Source organism: Pithys albifrons, chromosome 7 (genome assembly GCF_047495875.1).
Source record: "Pithys albifrons albifrons isolate INPA30051 chromosome 7, PitAlb_v1, whole genome shotgun sequence".
Taxonomy (NCBI): domain Eukaryota; kingdom Metazoa; phylum Chordata; class Aves; order Passeriformes; family Thamnophilidae; genus Pithys; species Pithys albifrons.
In genome coordinates, this window is record NC_092464.1 from 40,377,196 (window position 1) to 40,399,847 (window position 22,652).

At 48.6% G+C, this 22,652-nt stretch overlaps 1 protein-coding gene across 2 annotated transcripts; it reads right to left on the reverse strand.

Moving 5' to 3' along the window:
• Positions 1-5,138: 5,138 nt before the first annotated feature.
• Positions 5,139-9,994, reverse strand: EOMES (eomesodermin). 2 transcript variants are annotated; one of them, XM_071560177.1, is made up of 7 exons: positions 9,189-9,994; positions 8,690-8,844; positions 8,296-8,417; positions 7,744-7,902; positions 7,592-7,653; positions 6,791-6,942; positions 5,139-6,544 (listed from the first exon to the last, which is right to left on the reverse strand). In XM_071560177.1, the coding sequence occupies exons 1-7, from the start codon at positions 9,935-9,937 to the stop codon at positions 6,207-6,209; spliced, it is 1,737 nt and encodes a 578-aa protein (XP_071416278.1). In that variant the 5' UTR covers positions 9,938-9,994; the 3' UTR covers positions 5,139-6,206. The 2 variants fall into 2 exon arrangements, with proteins under 2 accessions (XP_071416278.1, XP_071416277.1); XM_071560176.1 differs by having other exon boundaries at positions 5,139-6,942.
• Positions 9,995-22,652: the final 12,658 nt, after the last annotated feature.

Below are 22,652 nucleotides of genomic sequence, written 5' to 3' on the forward strand. Positions count from 1 at the left end.
ATGCTGACAGGAGGTATTTCCAGATGTTTATTATGTACATATAATTTAAGCAGACAAATGAGGGAAATACATTGCACACTCGAAATGGAGCTTTACAATGCAGATTTGTCTGCTATTCAGGATCATTACTGGCACAAACTTTAGGAACTTCACTCTTCCTGTGAGTAAACCCAGGACCACTCAAATGTCATAGATTTTGCCATAATTTTTCTTCTGTATCAAAGTAATTTCCCCTCAAAACAAGAAATTTACCTGTTTCTCTCAAATAATCCTGCAAAGGAGCTGCAAAGGCAGCAGAACCGAATCCTGCCTTCAATGAAAGAAGTAACAGAAGAGCTGGGTTAACAATAATCTTGCAGTGTAAAACAAAAAGCTACTGGAAATAAGCCAGTTGAGGTATCAGTGGAGACCAGGCTACACAGGTGAGACTTTATCTGTCCTATCTGGAGTAAGAGATAAGATAAAATTTACCTGCTATTGTGAATAGCTCCTGAAAAGTCATCTTTGCACAGACATGTCCTCTGAACTGCCAGTTTAAAAGCTCTCCCTGCTAAAATTATACCTTTGTTAGGGCAGGAATGATATCTTATAATATTCTTGCTTGAGATAGGAAATAAGGAGAACAAAACAATAACATTTCTGTTATTGAGAACTTACCATGAAAAACAAGCACACTCTAATACATTACAAATTAGTTAGTTTCTGAATAAAGGTTGTTTTCCTCCTCAAAGGAAATTTGCAACTATGCCATGCAGTTTACAACAAAAACTGCATTGCTTTATGGACAAATGGGATTATAACTGGTCTACAAAGTTTAACAATTAGTGCCCTACCCACACGACAAAAACTTAATGTACTCTAAGAAAACCAGGGCTCGTAACAGAACAGACTCCTTTGCCCTCCTACGGTGTACTGTGATGTACAGTCCCAGTACATAGGAACCATAACACGAAGTTTCATTATCAAAACTGCTAAAATCATAGTGCTTTATGGTACACACACTTTAATAATGCCTACTTCAACCAAAAGAGTGCTTCCATAAACTGATGAAACTGCAGAGCTCATACTTTGGCAGAAGAGAATGCAGACTTACATGGAGCTCCTGACACAGATTTGTTAATGGATGCCGCACTCCACTCATCTTTACCTCATTTACAGTCATTATGCCCCATGGAAAGAGAACTGAACCTTGCGGCCTTTGTTTTCATGGAGAACACTCCAGGAAAAGGAAATCACTTTGCTTTTTGCCTGAGTTTGATGATAAAAGACAAGCGACTTTGAAAAAGCTCTAAAACCACCTCATCAGATTTGGATCTTAAACATTCAAAGGCAGCCTGACTTTAAACAGTGACAGGATGAAGAATACAGGCAACTCTTCAAGCCATGAAAAGCCATCAGCCTGGGTTTAGCGGTCTTACAGGAACCACATATGAAACCTTGTCCCATCTGTCTTCTCAGATCATCTTTGGAGGGGTGATGGTCAAAACAGGTTGAAAAAAAACACCTTTACTAATAAATATTATCAGCAAGAAATCAGTTCCCTCCTGAGATGGAAACCAAATAGCACACAGCAGACAGAAGACTAAATTTTGCTCAGAAACCTGGGACTGAGCTGACAACCAAAGCTTGGGTGGGAAAGAAATTTTTCCCCCAGAAACAGAGACTTTCCAGGCCTGATTAACACCATTCACAGGTGGAAGCCCTTTGCAGGGAGGTAGTTACCCCTATGACTTAAGTTTGGCCTTTATTTTTTATTATCATCAGGATCAAACCCACAGATTTACCTCTCTCCTGCTGGGCACTCCCTGTGTTAATGTAGTCCTTCAGGCAGGCAAACCATACAGCACTCCAACTCTATTTCTTCTTCCTCTCCTGCATTTTATCTGACTCCAAAATGAAAACAGGGGAGAAGGGTGGCAGGTTACTGGAAAGCCTGCAGAGGATTCCTCCTCCCCAGATTAGGATTTAATTGTATTCCTAGTGAGTCCCTTCTGGTTGCTCTTGGTCTTTCGGATGAATGTTTCATCAATATGATTAGGATCACATCCCTCAGTCTCGTCTGTTTACACGATCGGTTGTGACAGCTCAGAGTATAGTACTCCCTAAAGGAAATATTAGATACCACCCTATCATTTTATTCAAATCACTCTGCACTTTCAGGCTAATGCCATTCTCCCCTGGATTACATATTTGTGATATCCAGCAGGCACTACAATCCTTCCAATAAGGATTAGATTAATATTTATATTAGCCATACTCATTTTATTATCAACAGGGCTATGGAGATTTGGGGAAGGGGAGGAGTAGCCTACTGATAGCTGAAAGGGCTGGGGAATCGGGCTTGTATGTGCAAAAAAACCAATGTCGAGCAGTGACATTATCATCATCAACAACAACACAAGGCACAATTTTATGGGGTGGACGGGCGTGAGGGAAGGGCCAGCACTCCCCGTCTTCTTCACCTCAACCCCCTCGCCTCCACTTTCTTCCCAGATCCGGAGCCCCATCGGCGCCCACCGACGGCTCCCCCGGCACGCCTAGCCGGCATTCCCGTCGGGAAGTGGAATTCCTGCTACGTAGCGGTACCGCAAGAGCCACCAGGGCCTATACCCTCAAAGGCGGCCCTGAGGGGAAGGCGACGGCTGCTGAGGTGGGATTGTAAAACTAACCTTTCCAGGGAAAGCCCCTCCATAAAAGCCGCGCTCATCCTCAGAGGAAGGAGGTGGTAACAAGCAAGCAGGTGGGGAAAAGGCAGCGTTGAGGAAGGGGGGAGCGGAAATTCAGACCGAAAGTAAAACCCCATCGCGTTACTCGAAAAGAAAACACACCGAAAAATATCTCGTCCTTCTTCCCCGGAGCGCTAAGCTCGCCGCCTCGGGGAGGAATGAGCCCTCTCTTCAGAGAGGGTCAGGGAGTTGGCGTCGGAAGAAAAAGCATTTCGGGGTCGTTTCCTTTTCCCGCCTGGGTGCGAAGCGGCGGCGACACAGTTTGGGGAGAGCAGCGAGAGACGAAGTTTCGTTGGAAAAACACCAGAGGGTTGTTCCCGACGTGCAGCTACAGAGAGCATGGGCTGGAGAAACGATAAGCTGCCAGGTCTGCTTTAACGAAAACAACCCCAAAACACAGTGTCTTCGGTCAAGAATAGCGTCAGTCCATCGGAGGAACCCGTCTTCTCTGCCTCTAGTGCCCCGTGGGGCGCCCATGCTAAATAAAAGTGCTGGGCAGGCAGAGCACGGAACGGCTCCCTCTGCTCAGTGAGGAAATATCTCAGAGAATTGCTAATTCGGGGGAAACAGTCTCAGTGGGTTACACCAGCGTGTCCCAGTCTCACGAAGGCGGCAGGAGGCAGGACCCGAAGTCCTCGCGGCGAGTAGAGCCTCTGCCCTGCCGGCAGCCGTGGAGGTTCGGATTGTCCCTAAACTAAAACTAAGTTTTCCCGCTTTATCGGGCAGGCCTCGCAGTTCACTTTCTATCGCACACCACCGCAAAGGTGTAAATAATTACTGGGTTTTTTGTTTAGATTTACTTATTTCCCTCTGAACCCGCCACTCCCGTGGGGCTGCTGTTTCAAACCCGCACGCACTTTTCGTGCCAGATCGTCGGAAGTGGCAGGGACGGGGCCGACGTAGACGCTCCCCTCCAGCGTTCGCTGTCAGGCGAAGATGGTGCAGCGTTCCCCGCACACCCTCACGACACCCGGGGTGTGGAGGCTGTGGAGGAAGGGACACTCACCGTCCGGGTCCCCCCGCCCTCTAAAGCCGAGATAAAACGCCCGCCGAGACGAGGCGGGGCTCTCCGCCCGCAGCTGGCTGTTTGTTAGTAAATCACATTACGAAGCAAAGTGCAAGGGTAGTTAATTTTATCTTCTGTTAATGTAAACAAATAAAAAGCATTCAGTTCCTTGATCTTTATTTAAATCTGGGGTTGTTTATCAGTGTCATCCTATGAATTAATTAGATACCTTTAGTCACAATTTGGCGTCTGCCACCCCATTTTAGGAATGCATTATAATCACAAGGTGTTAATTGGGGCCAGCCAGGCACTTACGTTTCTATTAAACAGTGTGAGGACTTCTCACAAGTATTAAGGTCTTTCTACTGTGCAGTGCAAAAATATACAGCTTTTAATAACACAGCGCGGCGGAATCGTGCTGCCGGGCGCTGTGTAATCGCTGTGTGCAGGGCGGGCAGGAATCGGCACGCCGTAGCAGCCCGGCTGGGGACAGGGGCAGCCCGCGCTTCCAGGGGGCTTTTCTGGAGGTAGGTATCCCCTCACCTACAATGAAAATGCACAAAAAAAGTAAAAACATATTCCGGCCCTAATCGCTGAAGAATTACCGCGAGTCCCCATGTGTCCCAAATGGGGTCCTTGCGCTGGGTGCGAGCTGCCGGGACCCCGATTTGTTTCGCGCAGAGCCAGAGCCAGAGCAAGGAAGCGTTGATCGAAATCTCATCGGCTTCCCGCCGCCTCCCGTTCCCGAGGAGGAGGAACCGGTGCCGGTGCCCCCCGATCGCGTCACCTCCACCGGGAACGGCCCCGGTCTGAGCCCCGCGTTTATTTTGTTTGCAGCCAGGAATCACTAGCAGCTTAATCCCATTACTGCCTGCATATTCCTCAGGAAAGGTCCCGCTGTTGCGGGAGATGGAATCCAATCGCTCTGCCAAGAAGAGCTTCACTCCCCAGATAAGCGGGCAGGGGAATTTCTTGCCTAGTTCCGGGAAACGGAGGAGGCAGCCCGGAGCTGTTGGGGTAGGCAGGATGGGTTCACAGTTGTCGCCGCAAACTGACGCTGAGCTCGCACCTCGCCTGCCTCCGTGGGGCACGGCGAAGGAAAGGAGGGGGATAAAGGAAAAGCGACCGTGGTATTTTGGACCAAGTCTTGGCTTTGGAGAGGGGTGGGAGTGGTGGTGGTGTGCCCAGAAGAACCGAGGCAAACCACGAGAGTGGGGGGGCGGGGGAGGCGGGGAGAGTTTAAAAAAAAATCACACAGCAGCAGTGAGCACGGTGCAAGAACTACAGCAGCAATTTACAAGGGATTAGATTTAGAGATAACTCAAAGCCCCAAGGCTGTGCTCCCTCCTCCCCCTCTAGGACAGCTAGCAGAGGCACAGAAGACGCAGAGCCATCCCCTCTTATCCCTGGCACCACAACATTTATTAAAAACTGCTACTATGTACATAGAAAAGCAAACAGAAAAAAGTTATTTGTGGGGTAAAAGCTTGTGTGCCAGTGCTCTGGGGCTGATGTGTTTAAAACCAGCTGAAACTATAGGAAAGAAGAGTGGGTAAAGTTACATCATTTCCAGTTTCATACAGGGCAGCTGAAAAAGTCACTTTACATACACAGAAATAAAAACCTTTTTGCAATGCTCCGTGTATGACAAGTTTGATTAACAAAAAAAAACCTTTTGAACTTCAAAACACCACCAGATGCCCTTCCGACTGAACAGCTATAAGGTCAACTATTTATACATTATTCCACAGTATTCTACAGTGTACCTAGACAAAACACAACTGTACACTTTGTTTTTGGCCACCTCAATAAAGGTTAGGCTTTTGGGATGGAGGCATTTTTATTATTATTTTAATGCAAGTTCTACACTAAAAAAGTCAGATTTGGTCATTGTAACCCCATCACAGGCAACAAGACCTTAAAATCAAATTCCTGCCTGGCAAGCAGGCCTTATTTTGGCTTTCTTCTGCCAAAGAAATTCTTAGCTAAGCAATAGCCAATTCAGCCAAGTGTGTTGCAGACAGAATTTAAAAAACCAACTCAGTCTAAAGCAGAACATAGCATTTGTGCAGCTCCCTGCAGCCCCCTTTTATCAGAGGGTCAAGCAGGGAAGAAAATTAAATTTGGGCTCCTATCCCATTTCCTTGCCCAGGAGTGCATAGATTTGATCAGGCCTCTGAGCCAAGCCAAACTGTACACTTTAGTGTCTCCAATAAATAAGCCACATTGCAATCATCTAGGGTCCTCCGTACAGCTTCTGCATGGGTTCCTTCTAAAGGAAGGGATGAGTTCTCCCGTCGTTTGCTCTTCCCCTACTTTGTTACCTGCAACAGTCAAAAACCTTTGGCACCTTCTTTAAAATTGCACACAACAATTAAAGGTGGAAAGCAAGAGTCTTTTTGGCAATAACACAAAAAACCCCAAGGCCACCTGAAAAAAATTACCCAATTAAATAAAAGGAATAAAAGGATGAGTTAAGAACTAGTATAGAACGCATAGTAGCCCATGCCTTTTGAATTGTCTTTGCTATAGTCCTCTGCATTAATGTCCTCGCATTTCATTGTTGGTGAATTTTCATTGCTGGAAGTGCTAGGGGAAAGCCGTCTTCTCTTACAAGCACCTGTGTAGACCCCAGAATCATTTGAATCTAGAGACTTTATGGAGGGTGGAGTCTCTATCCAGGATGAGCCAATTTCTTCTTTCACCTTCTCCTTGGAAAGCTGGTCTTCCGAGAATCCTGGAGGACTTGTTCTTGAGGTCCAAGGTAATCCTGCTGTCATTTTTCGTTGGTAAGAGCCCCTGCTCCCCCAGCCTGCCATGGATGGAAATGTCGGGTCAGGGTAGTATCCCAGTGCATGGGATGTCTGAAGGGGGAGGGATTTAATGCCATAAGGGAGCAAAGTGCTATGAGAATACTCTGTCTCATAGGAGTTCATGTCCAATTTGTTGGCACTGGGCTGCTGTACAGGAGTCACAAACCACCGCTGAGGAGGGCTGGCCACCTCCTCATTCTGCTGCGGGGACAGCAAGCCATTCGTCTGAGGGACGGTTCTCTCACCATTGTAAAACCTGGCCGGGGGCAGGTTGTTGACAAACTGTTCTTGGAAGAACGGTTGCACACTGTATCGGGCACCAGGGACGATCTGGTGGGATCTAGGAGAATCCGTGGGAGATGGAGTTAATCTGTCATTTTCTGAAGCTGTGTACATGCTACAACATAAAAAAAGAAATGCTGAGTGTTTTTCTTAACAATTCCAGTATGATAGTAAGACAAGACATAAACACAAATAGGACGAAACTCAACATATTTCTTAGTCAGAATCATAACTATATTTAATTGGATGTCTGTTTGTCTGATTTAGGAGGGGTTTTTCCCCCCTAGACCAGTGTAAGATTTTTGGTATTACTGCTATGAATACACTGGTCTCCAGTAGCCAACCCATTTTACAGGAGCTGCAGCACTCTCCTCCCAGCAGCCATACTTGCATATATACACAGCTCTGATTTTCTAGAGGCATTTGAAGCTCGTAAGTGACCATTAGGCAAGTCTTTGGCTGACAGTTTAAAAATGCTGCCTGCTTTTGGAGACACCCAATATGCTACTGCCAAATCAGCAGGCCAGCTGGGTTCTGCCAGCACAAGTTTACTACCAAAATTCAGAAGATTGCTGAAAGACAGGTAATCAAGACAACACACTACTCAAACAGACATTTTAATGTTAGCAAGACTGGCAGTGGAAGTATTTCTGCTTTTGAATAACTGAATTAGTGTCTATAGAAAATCTCTTCCACAGACATTTCAGGCCAGAATCATGGCTTTAGACAGAAGCAGCCGCAAGAGAAGACAGAGGGGTACTTACGAGTCATAGTTGTCTCTGAAGCCTTTTGCAAAAGGATTATGGTCAATTTTGAGCTGGGTAATCTGAAAGTGAAAGCAGAATACAGTAAGATGGGATGCTAAACCCACAAGGCAATTCTATTCTTCACTGCAATTTTATACATCCATGCTTACATCAGTGTTTTGATATGCTGTAACTGCTATGAACTGTGTTTCAGGGAAAATAAATGTTTGAGTCTTTGAGGAATCGTTCACATCTTCGACACCATCTTCAGTCACTTCCACGATGTGAAGCCGCGGCTGGTACTTATGCAGAGACTGAAGTACAATCATCTAAAAGAAACCATGAAAGAGATAAGATCTTTAGACAAATTAAATCTAACATTAAAGCGTCTATTTTACAGGATGACAGTTTCTTCTTGGAAATTGTATGGAACAATTTTAACCGTTAACAGGAGATGTTTCACTACGAGCTACGCTCCCACTTTTAGAGCAACTCTGGGTATAAATATATTAGCTAAAACCAGATAAATTCACACATCAAAATCTGAAATTTGTCTCCACACAGAGAAGCAAAGAAAAGAAGATCTATGACCCCAGTTTAAGGGAACTCACAAGCACTGAAATCTAGCAGTTCAATGAAATTCTGTAAAGCCCCAAAACACAGCACTCCCCCGGTGACCCACCAAGCGCCAGCTCCCTCAAGCCTGCTTCCCGCTTCCATACCTGCGCGTTGTTGTTGTTAGCACCTTTATTGTTCGTCAGCTTCAGCTTCCCGAAAGAAATCTCCTGCCTCATCCAGTGAGCCCCAGTGTTGGGCGACTCGGGATGTACGTAGACCTTGTTGCCTAAGGAAGACAAGTCAGTGAAAGGCCGGCCGGGAACACGGCTTTGTTCTGCCGCCCGCGCAGCCCCCTCGGCTCCCCCACGGCGCCTCTCCCCACAGCCTCTAACACCGCAGCATGAAAAGAAGCCTCAAATCGCCCATAAAAGCATAGCTCCTCCCGGAACATGATGCCAGGTGTGGGGAAGACCCTGCAGAAGGGGGGCGAAGCGGGAACACTTTCTGGGAAACCGACTCGCGGAGAAAGGCGGTGGAGCCCTGAGAACCCACACCTACCTTGCATGTTGTTGTCAGCTTTGCCGCAGGTCACCCATTTGCCCCCCTGGAAACGCCAGTGATTGGGGTCTGCCAACACGACCTCCACAAAGACGTTATAGTGGGCCGTGGGGTTGAGTCCGGTGATATTGAAACTCAGGAAGGGAAACATCCTCCTGGGGAGAGAAGGAAAACCACACGGCATGCTGAGGTCGGCCAAGGAAGGGGCCCGAGCTCCGGTGAATGCTGTAGGCGGCAGCGACGTGCCCCGTCCATCCCGGCAGCGAAGATACCAAGGAAGCAAGTGGCGAGCTCCAACCGACCCCCGCCCCATCTCCCGGCTGCCTTATATGGGAAAATTGAGAGAGTCGTCTCTCAGGGAAAAGCATCCCTAGGCACCACAGATAGGGAGAACGCACACTTCCTTCCCGGAGGCGCGGGCAAGCGCTAAGCGCCTCCGAGGTTGCCCCCCACCCCTCACTACTTCCCTCCGTTTCGACCATCCTTTGCACCCGCTTACCGGCCCTGCTTGGTGATGATCATCTCCGTCTGATGCCGGTGGAACTTGAGCCAGAGGGGCCGGTTGCAGAGGAAGACCTGCGCCCGCAGCCCCGGGCCGGCGGCCGGCACCCCCAGCGTCCCAAGCCCGCCGCAGGAGCCCGACGCCGCCGGGTAAGGGCCGTAGAGGGGTCCGCCGGCCGTCGCCTGCCCATACTGGTACCCACCGCCACCGCCGAACTGCGCCCGGCCGCCGGGCGGGCACATGGCGCCCGCGAAGCCCCCCGGAGACAGCACCGAGCCGTAGGGGTAGCGCGGCCCGCCGGGCGGCTGGTAGACGGCGCCGTGCTGCGCCGCCGGCGGGTAGGGGAAGAGAGCACAGGGACCCCCCAGCTCGGCCGCGGGCGGCCCAGGGGACTGCAGGTAGTAGCGCTCTGGGCTCAGGCTGTCCATGGAGTAGCGGGCGGCGGCGGCCGAGGGCAGCTCCTCGTCCCCGCATGGGGTGGCCTTGCGGCCGTCCGGCTTAGGGGCGTTGAAGGGCGGCTCGACCGCCTCCGCCTCTCCCAGGATGGCAGGAGCCGCACCGAACTTCTTGGGCATCTTGTCCAGGTCGAGGCGCGGTGGCGAGCCCGGCCCGGGAGGCCCGCGGGAGCCGCCGCCGGTGCCCGTCCCGGCTCCGGCTGCACCGCAGCGCCCGCCGCCCTCCAGCGGGTAAAAAGGCGCGCCCGGCAGTGCTCCCGTCGCCGCCAGCAGCGGCTCGCCCAGCTGCATCCTCGATGGGCGGTGCGCTGGAGTGCCCCCTCGGTCCTGCAGCAACACCACCCCCAACCCGCGGCCACACAGCTCGGCAGCCGGGCTCCTCCGAAGCAATTTATACCGGCGTGCCGGGCTCCTCGGGCCGCCGGGGAGGGGCTTGCGCCGGGGCTGCCTCATCGCCGCCCTCCACCCCCGCCGGCCCATTGGCTGGGCCACGTGACACTAATTTAATTAGACAGCTACTAATTGGAACAAGTCACCTATGACTCTGATGTGCGCCCCCACCAATGGCCCCCCTTCCGCAGCCGGTTACCCAGAGGCTCCGGCCCGCTCCGTGCCCGCAGCGCTGCTAGAAGTGAGGGGAACGGCCGCATCATCCCCTGGTGGCTGCGGCTTCCCCTCTCTCAAAGTTTAAGACCTTTTGCCGTGGAGCACTGCTCGGGCGCATAGGGGAGAATTCTCCGACGGGGAGCGAGTAACGGGGACGAAAGAGGAGCGTGTGCGGGGGGGAAAGCCGGCACCCGCCAGGGAGGGAGGGCAGCGATCCGCCGGTCCGCTGAGACGTGGCGGGTGACACTGGCCCCCGCCTTGACCCCGTTGGCCGCGTCGCCGTTCAGACAATTCGGCTTATGCCTCTGCTGAGCCCAACGGCCTCCTTCCTCCCTTTCCGTTCCCCGGGCAGCATCCTTATCCTGACATGTTTCACCCTATCAGGGACGTCTCTGTAAGAACCGGCGGGCTTGTTTCCCAATTCCAGTTTTCAGGAACTCGGCGGTCGGTTTCTCACAACCCACATTGCCGTTCAGCATCTCCCACGGGGTAGGCAGATTTTTAATTGAGGCTGGTGCCAGATCTGTTTGGCGCTTTTTCTCACCACAAAAGCGGGAGCCTTTAGCCCCAAAAGGGAAGGAACAGCCCTTGGGAAGGCGTAAATGCTGGTGTGATTTTGCGGAGCGGACAGAGCCGGCGTGAACGGTTTGCAGGTATAAATCCGCAGACCCTCGCCCTCTGCCCGCCGCCGGCCAGCTCGCAGGGAGCGCTGCAAACACCTGCCTCCACCTCACGGCTGAATTTTAAACCAGACCAGTCCAGCGGACAGGATTTCGTTGCCTGACGGAAGGATCCGGCCGGGCCGAAGCAGCTGCGCTTTGCTGCCCGCCCCACTCCCGCCGTGCCGTGCCGCATCGGAACAACTGACCGCGGCCGCCGCGGCGCTGCCAGAGCCCGGCCGGGATGCGGATCCAGAGCACGCCGGGCGCTGGCAGCAGGCGGGCGGCGGGTTGCGCCTCGTGGTGCCCGCTGTGGCCGGGGACGGGCACCGGAGTCGCAGAGGCCAAGCGGGGCTCAGCCCCCACCCCCGGTGGAAGCCGAGAGACGGGGGAGCCAGTCCCTGGTGTGCCCATCTCCGGCTGCGGCCACACAGGCGGGAACCTGGGTCAGGATACTCACAGGCAGCGCCGAAATATTAGCCCTGGTCCTAACCATTCGTCCTCTCTGGGATAACGTTTGGCTCAGTTTTTGCGTGGATCTCGTTCGACAGACGAAGACAACACAAATGTGTCGGACAAGCCCGACGCCCTGGCACGAAGCGGACCAGGCTCTGCTCGCCGCGGGGTGAAGAGCGGAGCAAAGCCCGGTCCACCTGCCCTGCTTTGAAAGCAAAACAAACGGAGGAGCATTCTGCCTGGAGCCGCAGAGGCCGAGCCTCTGCGCCCCTTCCCGCGGCCGGCGAGCCCCGGTGCGGCTGTCGGCGGGGCCGGTCCCCGCCCGAGAGTGCGTTCCGGCTACCCGCTCACTCGGGCTCTGCCTCTCCCGGACTAGGGCAGGGAAGGAAGGAGATTGGACAAAGATACTACGTAGGATTTATGAGTATTAATTTCACGATAATATAGACTGAAAGGATTCCGTTATTTAAAACAATATCTCAGGACAAGTGTCGCTTAGTTCAAGGCTGCTGCCGGTTTTTTTTCCCAAAAACTCACTTACTCTCGCGTTCAGCAGAGCAAGGTAGACAAGCTTTCGATGTTGCTTAGGTTTCCTGAGGATTGCATCGGAGAAGGGGGCAGGAAAACTGTGACCGCCCTGGGAAAGGGAGACCCTTCATGTTTGGTTCGAAATATACCAGGGCTCTCCCGAACGAACGAAGGATTGATTAATCCTTCCCAGACTCGGGATTATTTTCAGCTCAGATCGGGAGAGCAGCAGCCCGGCTTCGATCCCTGACTCGTATCGCCCAGCTCCCGCCGAGCCAGGGTCCCGGGGGCAGTGACGGGGGAGGCCGTGGTCTGGGTTGCCCCCGCGGGAGTCCCGTCGGACCAGGCTGCCCAGAGACCTTCAGCGGCGCTGCGGCCGTCGAGAGTGTGAGGGAACCGCCGGTAGCTCGGGGGCTTCTTCATTCACTCTATACGGTGCGGGAAGAGCTGTAACTCGTCTCCCTCCTGCTCGCCCCCCTCAACCCCCGCCCGCATCCTGCAAATTAAAGTTACCACAGTTACAAACAAATTCTTGGGACTCAGTATTTGTCATTCCCATAGTCTGCAAGTCTATCTTCCCTAGGAATCGCGGAGGCAACCGGTGTATCGCCCCCTCGGCCCCCTGCAAGCCGGCTCTATCCTTGCTCCCTACCCCGGAGCCGCCCAACGGATTCTGACCGGGAACATCGCCATACGAAGTTGCAGGATATTTCAATGATGTGTGGGACCGAAGACTTCTGAATGGGTCCCGCAACCCTTTAGGTGTTATCTTAAAGATAACACTGCAGCGAAACAGAAAGGAGCATGTTAGGTTCGTAAATCTCTTGAAATAACCTCTAAACCACAAAAAAAATGTTGAAAGAAAATATGTCTTTGAAGGGTTACAGATTATCTTGTTTCGTTGGGCTTTATTCAAATATACTCCTGGGGAGCATAGTAAGGAGCATCTCTGGCTCTAAAAAAGCTGTTCCAGAAGAGATCATTTTCTGCAGCCCAAGTTACAGGAGAGGCACACTGGACCAAATTAATTTCATCCTTTCCTTTAGGGCTGGGATTAAACCCTTTCCTTTTTCGTCGCAGGTCATTGTATCGGAAAACAACCTATGCTTCAACTGCTAGGACTCGTGGGACTGAAACTGTTCAACGGAAGTACCCTACTCAGGAGGGCCTAAGAGGGGGAATTGGGAACCCTAAAATCTATCAGCCTGTTACACACTTACATATGCTTATATGTATGTATGGAAATACACCTATCACCATTTATAACCACATATGACCTTTATCCTTATAAATGTGGATACGCATACACACAGACACCACTGTATCTATATAGATACCTTAAAAGTTTTGGTTATCAGAATGACCTGCCACATTGTGCCATTGCTATATTCCTTTCCTGAAGTCTTGCTGGCACCACGGCAGGATTGACAAGTATTTTCTGAATGCTTTCTGAATTGTTTCTGAGAAGCAATTTTTGTCTCTTTTTGGTTAAAAACTACCTCTAAGTTTCTGAATATCCATTTCAATTGGCTAGCATCTGATTTTCAGAGGGCTTGAATACTTTCACCTTTATGCCATGCTTGTGCTGAGATTTGCAGATTTTCTTTCTGTTTCTCCAGTCATCCATTCTGGGTTGGTTGTGTTTGGTTTGGGGGTTTTTGTTGGGTTTTTTTTTTGTTTGTTTGTTTTGTTTTGTTTTTTTTTTTGTTTTTAGTTAGTTTGGGTTTTTTTTCCTCTTCAACTTACATACAGAGTATCAGGCTGGGTAAATGAAGGAGAACACTTTTAAATGGGACTTCCACTCTTTCACCGTGTTTCAATGTAATTTTTAAAATCACTAAAGCTGGGATTTTCCAGATATGACTGGTCATATGTAAGTGCTTCCTTTTTAAATTCTTGATACCTTTCTTTCACAGCAGTTGAATGCTTACAGCACTTGGAAAAATCAAGGAGTTATTAACATACCTGTGCAAGACTTGGCATTTCAACTTGTAGCTTAACTTCAGGGTCTCTTTTTATGAAGAAGCCATCTACACTCTTTCAGTGCTCAGGAAGTTTCACCTGTCAAACACAGACAAGAGCCATCTCTTTCTTGGGAATGTTAGGAGACTGAATTATTTGAAAATGCTCTTTATTTTCTGATGATGCAGTTCTACTATAGCTGCAAAAACTATCAATCCATTTTAGTTTATGCCAAGTGGGATTTTCAGTGTGCAGATTTACACAATCCTGAAGATACAATGTAGTTTACAATCTGCTCTGGGGTTTTGAAAACTTGAAGCCAAAAGGGTTAAAAAGTAGGGTCAACTCTTGTGAAACATATATCTATATATCTATACCTATATCTATATATATGGACTTTAAATACTGGAAATCAATAGCCCTACAAAACCAAAGAACTGTTATCTTCTATATTGACTGGGGAAGGTGTCACATTAACAGCAATTTTACCCTTTGGTAATGATTCAATTTAGACGCCACTTTCTTTAAAAAGGTAGCATACAGACACACATTAAATAATGGACATACATAGGCATAAGCCCCATAATAAGTGTAGGGCTAATTTATAAAAATGAGAAAGTAAAGAATAGCCTTTTCTAGATGAAGTATATGAAACAGGAAGAATAGACACAAGTCAATGAATCAGGACCTGGAAGAAACAGCTCAGTATTTGAAAATAAAGTGGTATTCAAAGCATCCTAATCGGTCACTTCCTTTCTCCTTCAAAGAAAAATAACACCCAAAAAATCTGTAGCTGTGATTTTAAATTAAATGGAAATGCAATGGTTAGTAAAAACTATTCACAGTTTGATCCTACCCAGCAAAATATGTCAGTTTATGGACAGACAGGACAAACATTAAATGCTTGAAGTGAGTTCTTTGCAATGGCTAATTTTACTAGGTAAGACCACACAAGAGCTTTTGGTTGTTGAACTTATGGTACCCCACTGGCTAAAGAAATAAAGTGCTTTTGAGAAAGTTTAAGTCTTTGTAAAATGAATGCCTTTGTCATTTTGACAAATATTTGGAAATTATTAAATTGTCTTTGGCTTCCAAGTGACTTTTCTTCCTCCAAATGGAACTGTAGAAGCTTAGTGAAAGAAAGAGACTGGAATTAGGATCACAAACACAACCATAACCATGACCAGCATTTCATATTTTTCATATGGCACATGGCTTGGACAGGTGTGTCCTAGTTCAGCAGGTGGTACCTGTTATCACTGTGTGGGGGTGATCAAAGCTGTGTATTCTACCCCCTCTATTCATTTCCCAACGGCAATGAACCATTAGCAGCAGCTGCCCAGGGAGTCATTAGCTCTTTCACACTCAGTCTGAAGGGGCGTGGCTGCAAATGGGCCATCAACGGTTCAAAAATACCCCATGACTCACAGAGTTAATCATCCATTGTGTGAGTCCTCACCCTAGGAGAGGGACTGGGTGCTCGCTGAGGGTACATAAGTGGTGGGTAAGAAGACCTTGGGAACCACTTGTTGGATCCAGAGGAGAAGTAGGACCTCAACAGAAGGAGACCACCACTCTTGGCCAGACCACAGCCATCACCTGTACCAACAGGTTTTTCACTTCCTTTTGCTTTGGACTTGGAGGAACCATGTGGGTCTCAGCACAAGGGCTAACAAACCCCTTTGGACACTGGGTTATACTGCTGGGGTTTGTGAGTTGAAAGCAATTTCTCTTTGTGTCAGTGTATTTATTGTAATATCTTTCATTAAATTGTAACTCTGACTTATAATCTCACTTGTGGTGGGTCCATTTTTCCTGCTGGTTTACCTTTAAACCAGCATAAGGTGGTTTTTTTCACTGAGTAAAAAACTGTCTGGATGGCCAAGCCCAGAGAGTGGTGGTGAATGGAGTTACATCCAGTTCATGGCTGGCTGCAAGTGGTGTTCCCCGTGAGTCAGTGCTGGGGCCAGTTGTGTTTAATATCTTAATAGTCTGAACAAGAGGGTTGAGCGAGGTCATGGACAGCACCAAGCTAGGTGAGAGCATTAATCTGCTGGAGAGTAGGATGGCTCTACAGAGGACCTGAGGATGCTGGTTGACAGCTAGCTGAACATGAGCCAACAGTGTGCCAAGGTGGCCCAGGAGACCAATGGCATCCTGGCCTGAATCAGAAACAGTGCAGCTAGCAGGATCAGGCTAGTGATTGTCCCCCTGTACTCAGAACCACTGAGGCCACACCTCAAATCCTGTGTTCAGTTTTGAGCCCCTCACTACAAGAAAGATAAGAAAGAGGTGCTGGAATATGCCCAGAGAAGGGCAACAAAGCTGGCAAAGGGGTCTGGAGCAAAATTTGTGCAGAGCAGCTAAGGAAGCTGGGGTTGTTTACTACAGAGAAAAGGAGGGGTGGGGTGGAGAGTGGGCTGGGTGTGGGTAGGGGTACAGACACACCTTACTGCTGTCTACAACTGCCTGAAAGGATATTATAGCAATGTGGGGTGGGTGTGGCTCTTCCCTCCGGTAACAAGCGATAGGATGAGACGAAATGGTCTCAAGCTGTGCCAAAGGAGGTCTAGAGGGGATATTAGGGTTAATTTCTTCACTGAAAGGGTTGTCAAGCACTGGAACAGGCTGCCCAGGACGATGTTTGAGTGACCATCCCTGGAGGTATTTAAATGATGTGTAGATGTGGCACTTGGGAACACATCTGGATGTGTTTAGTGATGGACTTGGCAGTGCTGGGTTGAGGGTTGGACTTCAAGATCTTAAGGGTCTTTTCCTGACCTAAATGATTCCGTAATTGTTCATGCATAGGGATCTCCAAACAGCTCTTCTTAAACGCTTGTTTTTTCACCCTTCAATAGGTTTAATGAGGAATGCCTAGCACCTGTTCCCTGGTTTTAAAGCAAGATCACTTACTCACAGATTTGTGCCCATAACCATCATGACAGTCACACAACAGAGATGTGAGAACAAAACAAGATCCATATCATGGGCATGACAGCCACAGATCTGGGCAGTTTGATCCTATTTGTATTTACAAATCTATTACAGACAATTTTAAACAGCTAATTTTGGCTTGCTTCCCCTGCTTTGTATGAGAAATTACTATTAGAAGACCCTGATTCAACAATCATAGCAATTAAAATTAACAGCTCAAATCCAGCAGAAAGATGTTCTGGTTTTTTGTTCTATCACTTTAAAAAGTACAATTTCATCATGTGAAGGCCCTGATAAACTTCATGCTGCTTGGGGCTTATGATGTCAGAGCTATAAAACATTTCCTGCTGATAACATAATAGCTGAGAAATATGAGTTTTGGGAGGTTTGGGGTTTTGTTTGCTTTCTGTGCATTTGATGTGAGGTTTACAGTGGGAAAACAATTAACTCGAGGGGCTGAAAAAGCGAGTAGCAGTGGGCTACCGTGTAACTGCAGAAACAATGAGGAATTTCACCTGGTATCATTTGTGACAGCAATCAAACAGCAAGGCCTAGCAGAGAACCACATATTAAATAACTGCGGTGTTGGGCGAGTCTGATATAAAAATAAGCAGAGAACAGAAAGGGGACGACGTATGTACTCTCTGGGAAGATGAGAAGATAGCTGTAGGGTTTCCCTCCCAGGGAGGGCTCGGGTTTGCTAGCTGCCCGTCCCGGTTCCCACCAGCATCCTGCTGCTACCGGGAGCGAGATGGAACCGGTGTTTTACCCTCTAGCCGGCCGTGCCCGCTTGGGGTGACGAGCAGGAGGGTGAGCCCAGCGGAGGCAGGACCGCCAGGGGACCGTACGCCGAAGACGCCTCCGCAAGCGGTCGGGAGTCTGGGGAGGCGGCGGGGACCCCGCATCCCTCCCCCCGATCCCTCCTCGGTGGCGAGGGCCGGCAGCAGCCGGACGGGGCGGGGAAAGGCGGGCCGTGGGTGGCCGGGAGCCATCTATCCCGGCTGGGACCACTACCCCACGCCAGCTCCTCCCTCACGCGCAGGCAGTTTCAGGCTGAGATGGCAGAGGGGTGTAGGGGAGGACATGACGACGTCCACCTCTGTCCTCGCTCTTTTAACCATTCTCGAAACATCTTTGCCAAATCTTCCGACCTGCAGCATTAGCGGGCAGACCTCGCCGCCCGCATCAGCCGCGGGTGCAGAACCCGCTGTAGCCCCGCGCGTGAGCCCTGCCGGGCAGGCGGGACGGGGCGGGCTTGGCATCCCCATTCCCAACGGGGAATCCGCCGGGCGATCCGGCCGGATTGAGGTGGCACTCTCAAGTTCCAGTGCCGCAGTGATCCCGGGTCGGGGTGCTTAGGGCTCCCCATTCAGTTGTTAATTCCCACTAAGTGTTTGTAAGTACTTGAGGTCACAGACCTCTGCGCCTTCAAAACAAGGGCATACACGCAAATAGCTCCAAAATTGCCCACCTGGGTACCGGCAAGAACAAAGGCAAAACCCAGCAGAGTTGTTGGAAAATAATCGAAGCAAACGGGCGCTTTATTTGCCACGTGAATTTCGGCTGGGAAACCCGTTGGCAGGAGGGGCAGTTTCAAAGGTGTTCGCACCTGCGGAGTCTGCGGCCGCCTGAGCGCCGAGCCCGGGGTGCCGGTCTGCTTAAATAGCCAGAAAGGGGGGGAAAAAAGCCATCCAAACAACTTCCATCAGAAAAAAACATTAGCTGAGGAGGAAACGGCTGTGGACATCCCAGTCAGATACCCCTTCACTCTGGGCAGGAAGAATTTTTGCCGCTGCTACCAGTCCTGCAGAATTGTCCTCCACGGTTTTGTTTGTTTAGCAGCTGAGATTTAAAAAATATATATAGCAGAATGAAGTTACGTTATGAAGAAATAAAAAAGATGTGACCTATGTCTCCACCCCCCAAAAAGCCCATACCCCTCGCAACAAAACAGATGAGTGTTTGCTACCAAAATTTGGGGTTTGGTGACAATGTGAAATGTTCCCTGGTTCCCTGCACCACTTCTCTTCAAACAATTTCAGCGTGAAGTATGAGCACTGTGTTTTCTAACACTGATGACTCTGTTGATTCCTAGCACATTAGTGAGGGAAAATTTTATCTTGAAGAGTTTGAGTTTTACAGATGAGAACAGACAAATGAGCAACGTAATGGAAGAACCTTAAATCATATAAAAAATGCATATTCTTTCCATGTTGTTTTTTGTTTGGTTGTTTTGTTTGTTTTGGGTTTTTTGCTACATTCCTTTCTTTTTCCACTAGTCACCTTTCAGGCAGTTACTGGTTCTCCTGTTGCCCACAGCTATGGATTGAAGGGCAGAAAAGGGAAGGACGTAATGAATGTGAAAAGGACGTGAAAAAAAGACTTTTGATCTTTTGTTTTAAGTGTTGATCTACATTACAATATGTAGTATGACCCATAAAAAGTAGCAAGAGGCTTGGTGTGAACATCATACCCTAATGTCCACAGTGTGACGAGGCCTTGGTAAACATAATGCTATCATGGCAGCATGTGTGCCTAGTTTACTTATCTTATTCACCCCAACTCAAGCTAAAATCCCTCCCTCCAGTTACCCTTATATATAGCCCAAGGAGTAGGGTTAGACAGCTGTGAAAACATGGGGCAGGTAAAATACAGATCCCCAGAAGGATGATAGAAAACAGGGTCTCTACTTTTCCATCCTGTGGATATCTTCCTAAGGCTGTGGTTCTGATGCCAGCTTTGTATCAGGGGATGGCTTGGGATCTGCAGGATGTCTGTCCCTGGTTCCTGTGAGGAATTCCTATCTCTGCTGCTCCAGCTCTCTGTCCAGCCTTTTCTCGTAAATGACATGTGAGAGTGAGTCAGAGCTAGCCAGCCTGAGAGTATGGCAGCAAGGTGAAGGACATACTATTCCTTTGGCCCAGGCAGCCATGAGAGCAGGAGCCTTCCATGTGTGGGGCAGATGGCAACCATGGGCAGACCATGGGCCATCCCTCCTCCAGTCACCAGCCCTCGGGAAAAAGAGTGGTCAGTGCTGTCATAACAAGAGCAGTCAGGGCAGTGAGCAGTCATTGGCAAGTGGCAGAACTGGACCCAGAGTCATTTTGCAAGACAGGGTAAGCTGTGTTGTATTTGCATGTGAGCCATTGGTTGGTATGGGATACCAGCCTGCTTGTGCCAGGCAAGGGCTCAAGGACTTTCTTCCATTTATTTCATCACTTCTCTACATGTGGTGTAGTAGGTGGGAGGTCCTAAGGGATGAATTTTTCCTGCATGCCTATTTCTGAATGCTAACAACTCGGGAATATTTGATGAAAGGTGGTTGTTGGGAGCCCCTGAATACAATAAATGCTGTTTAAAAATACACTTTTTAAGCAAAATAATAAAAAAATCCACTGCAAACATGGAAAACAATCACAACAGACAGCAATTACACAGGTTTCAGAAGAAAAAGCAAAGCAAGCCTGCATTTCTGTCTATAGCAGAACAGCTCTGGAAGAAATTGTCCATTTTGTTTCACCTTTCTCCTTCTGGGGCCTACCACATTTCACCATGGCCCAGACTTCATTGAGGTGCTGGGGGGGGGGGGGGGTGCCTCCGAGGGCAGGACCCGCGAGGGGAGCAGCACTGGCTGGGGGCACACTAGTGGGCGCCACTGCGAGCCGCTGTCCCAGTTTGCTGAGCACTCCATGGATCCCTGGGGCTCCCCGATTCCAGGCTCAGAGAAAGTGGCCAATTATTTTTCTGTCTGAAGGAGTCTGTGATGTAGCAGAGAATGACAGCTCCAAGGGAGAAAACACCTCTTCATTAAAAAGTGCTGCTAAGCACACTGAATATCCAGATCCCAGCACCCAGTTGCACAAAGGTTAGGATGAGAGCCAAAAAATTACGCATTTTCACAGATATTTTTCTATACACACACACACAGATATATATATAGGTGTACAATGTACATGCAGATATACACACAAATGTACAGGCTCTCTTTCAACAGAGAGTGGGCAAAATCCTTTAAGTTCCTACTGAGACAAAACTCATGCTAAAGTCTAGTTTTGCTATCAGTTTTGTTGTGATAGGAATTACCTAGGAAAAAAACCCAGTTAATTTGGTTACCAAATGCAAGAAGAGACTCAGGTTCATGGAAACAAATGAGTAAGCCTTTGTTGAGAGAAAAGGGAAAGCAATAATCTGTCTTGCAAACCTCTGTTTGAGAGGTCACAGGAAAGAGAGGGCCAGGTTGCTACATTTTGTTGGTTCCATTGTACTTAATTGCGTTTTGGTGATTTTAATGGTTGCAGGAATTCATTTTAATAAATGAGAAAGTATTTCTAAAAAAAAGATAGAAAACACATATGAATCATGTGACAATACAGAATTGGGGTTCCTGATGAGGCACATGGTGTTGAAGAGAACCACTCTACCACTGATAAAAAAAGAAAGATCAAATTGGAAGCTGCATTGTGGGATGTGATTCTTAACAGCCTCCCTTTTCCTTCAGAAATTGTGGAAGGCTGAGAAGAAGGCACAGTAAGGAAAAGATGGGAGAAGAAGTTGTAACACCTATGGCTACAGCAAGTCAGCAAGGTGGAAGTCATTGTTCCCACAATGTCTATATAGAAGAGTTTACACCCCAAAGTGAACAGAAGTAGCCCTCAACCTTAACCTAATTGCTCATCCCCCAGCAGATTTCCTTAGCCCAGGTCCCTGGCTTCCTGCATTCATGCGCTGAGCTGCCTGGGCTCAGCAGCCTGCTGCCTGTCTCCCACAGGGGCCTAGTTACAAGCTTGACTCTTCCTTCACCTACCCCAGGAGGATGGCCCAGGTGGGATGCTCAGAGCATTGCACCAACGTTGCTTACTCACCTCCTAGTGAAGCAGGAAAGCTTCCAGACAGAATGAGAGCAGGGCAGCAAGTGACCCTCTGGTTATGGTTATCCATTATTTACAGGGGGACATTCTGAGAAAAACCACCACCAGCTCCATCAAAACTGGGAGAATATTCCAGCTGAATTGTAATCCAGGGGAGCAGTGATGAATAAAGCAGGGGATAGACTCCCAGATTTGATGTTCAGGGGTGGGCAGTGAGAAATGTGGAAATCTTGTGCTGACCAAATGGTTAAATCCCTGTGACTATACCTTTATGTGCCAAATTTCATAATCATTAAACACAACAGGTTTTTAACCTTTCCTAATGTTCTGTTTTGATATTTCCACCTCCCTGTGTCCTCTCACCTGACCATATAAGAGCACTTTTCTTAGCATCCTAAAGAAGTAATCTGCAACAAGGCAGAAATGCTTGAAATATGGGAAATAACTTCTTCCTTTCCTAAACAATTTGCAGATCATAGGCACTAGTTTTCAGTACAGATTTTAAGCCACAATCACTTATTTTCATTAGAACTTTAAATTCTGCAGCAGTTCATCTTTGTTCTCCTGCAGCAATGCACAACTGCTGGGTTTTGGTTCTGTGATATTCATATTTGATTGCTTTCTGCTTTAAATGTGCTCTAACATAACCATAACACTATACTGCTTTTCCATACTTACCATATTCATCACCTTGTCTCCCTCTCAGCTTCTTGACTTGCATGCAAGAAATCTGTGTTAGAGAGAATGCAATCTGCAAGCCAATAAAATCCTGTTCCATGGGAGGAAGGAGTCAAAGTGGCACACACAGCTCAGATGAAGAATATGAAGTACGTACAAGAACACAATCCTGTGTCACATGAAAGGCACACTAGCCAAGTGCAGTGTGCCAGGTAGAGAACAGCTATAGCAAGTAGCAGCGGAAGGACTCTGGTAGTAGTTCCACCAGGCATTGGCTTTATTAACAAAAACAAACTATGAAGTCTCCAGTTC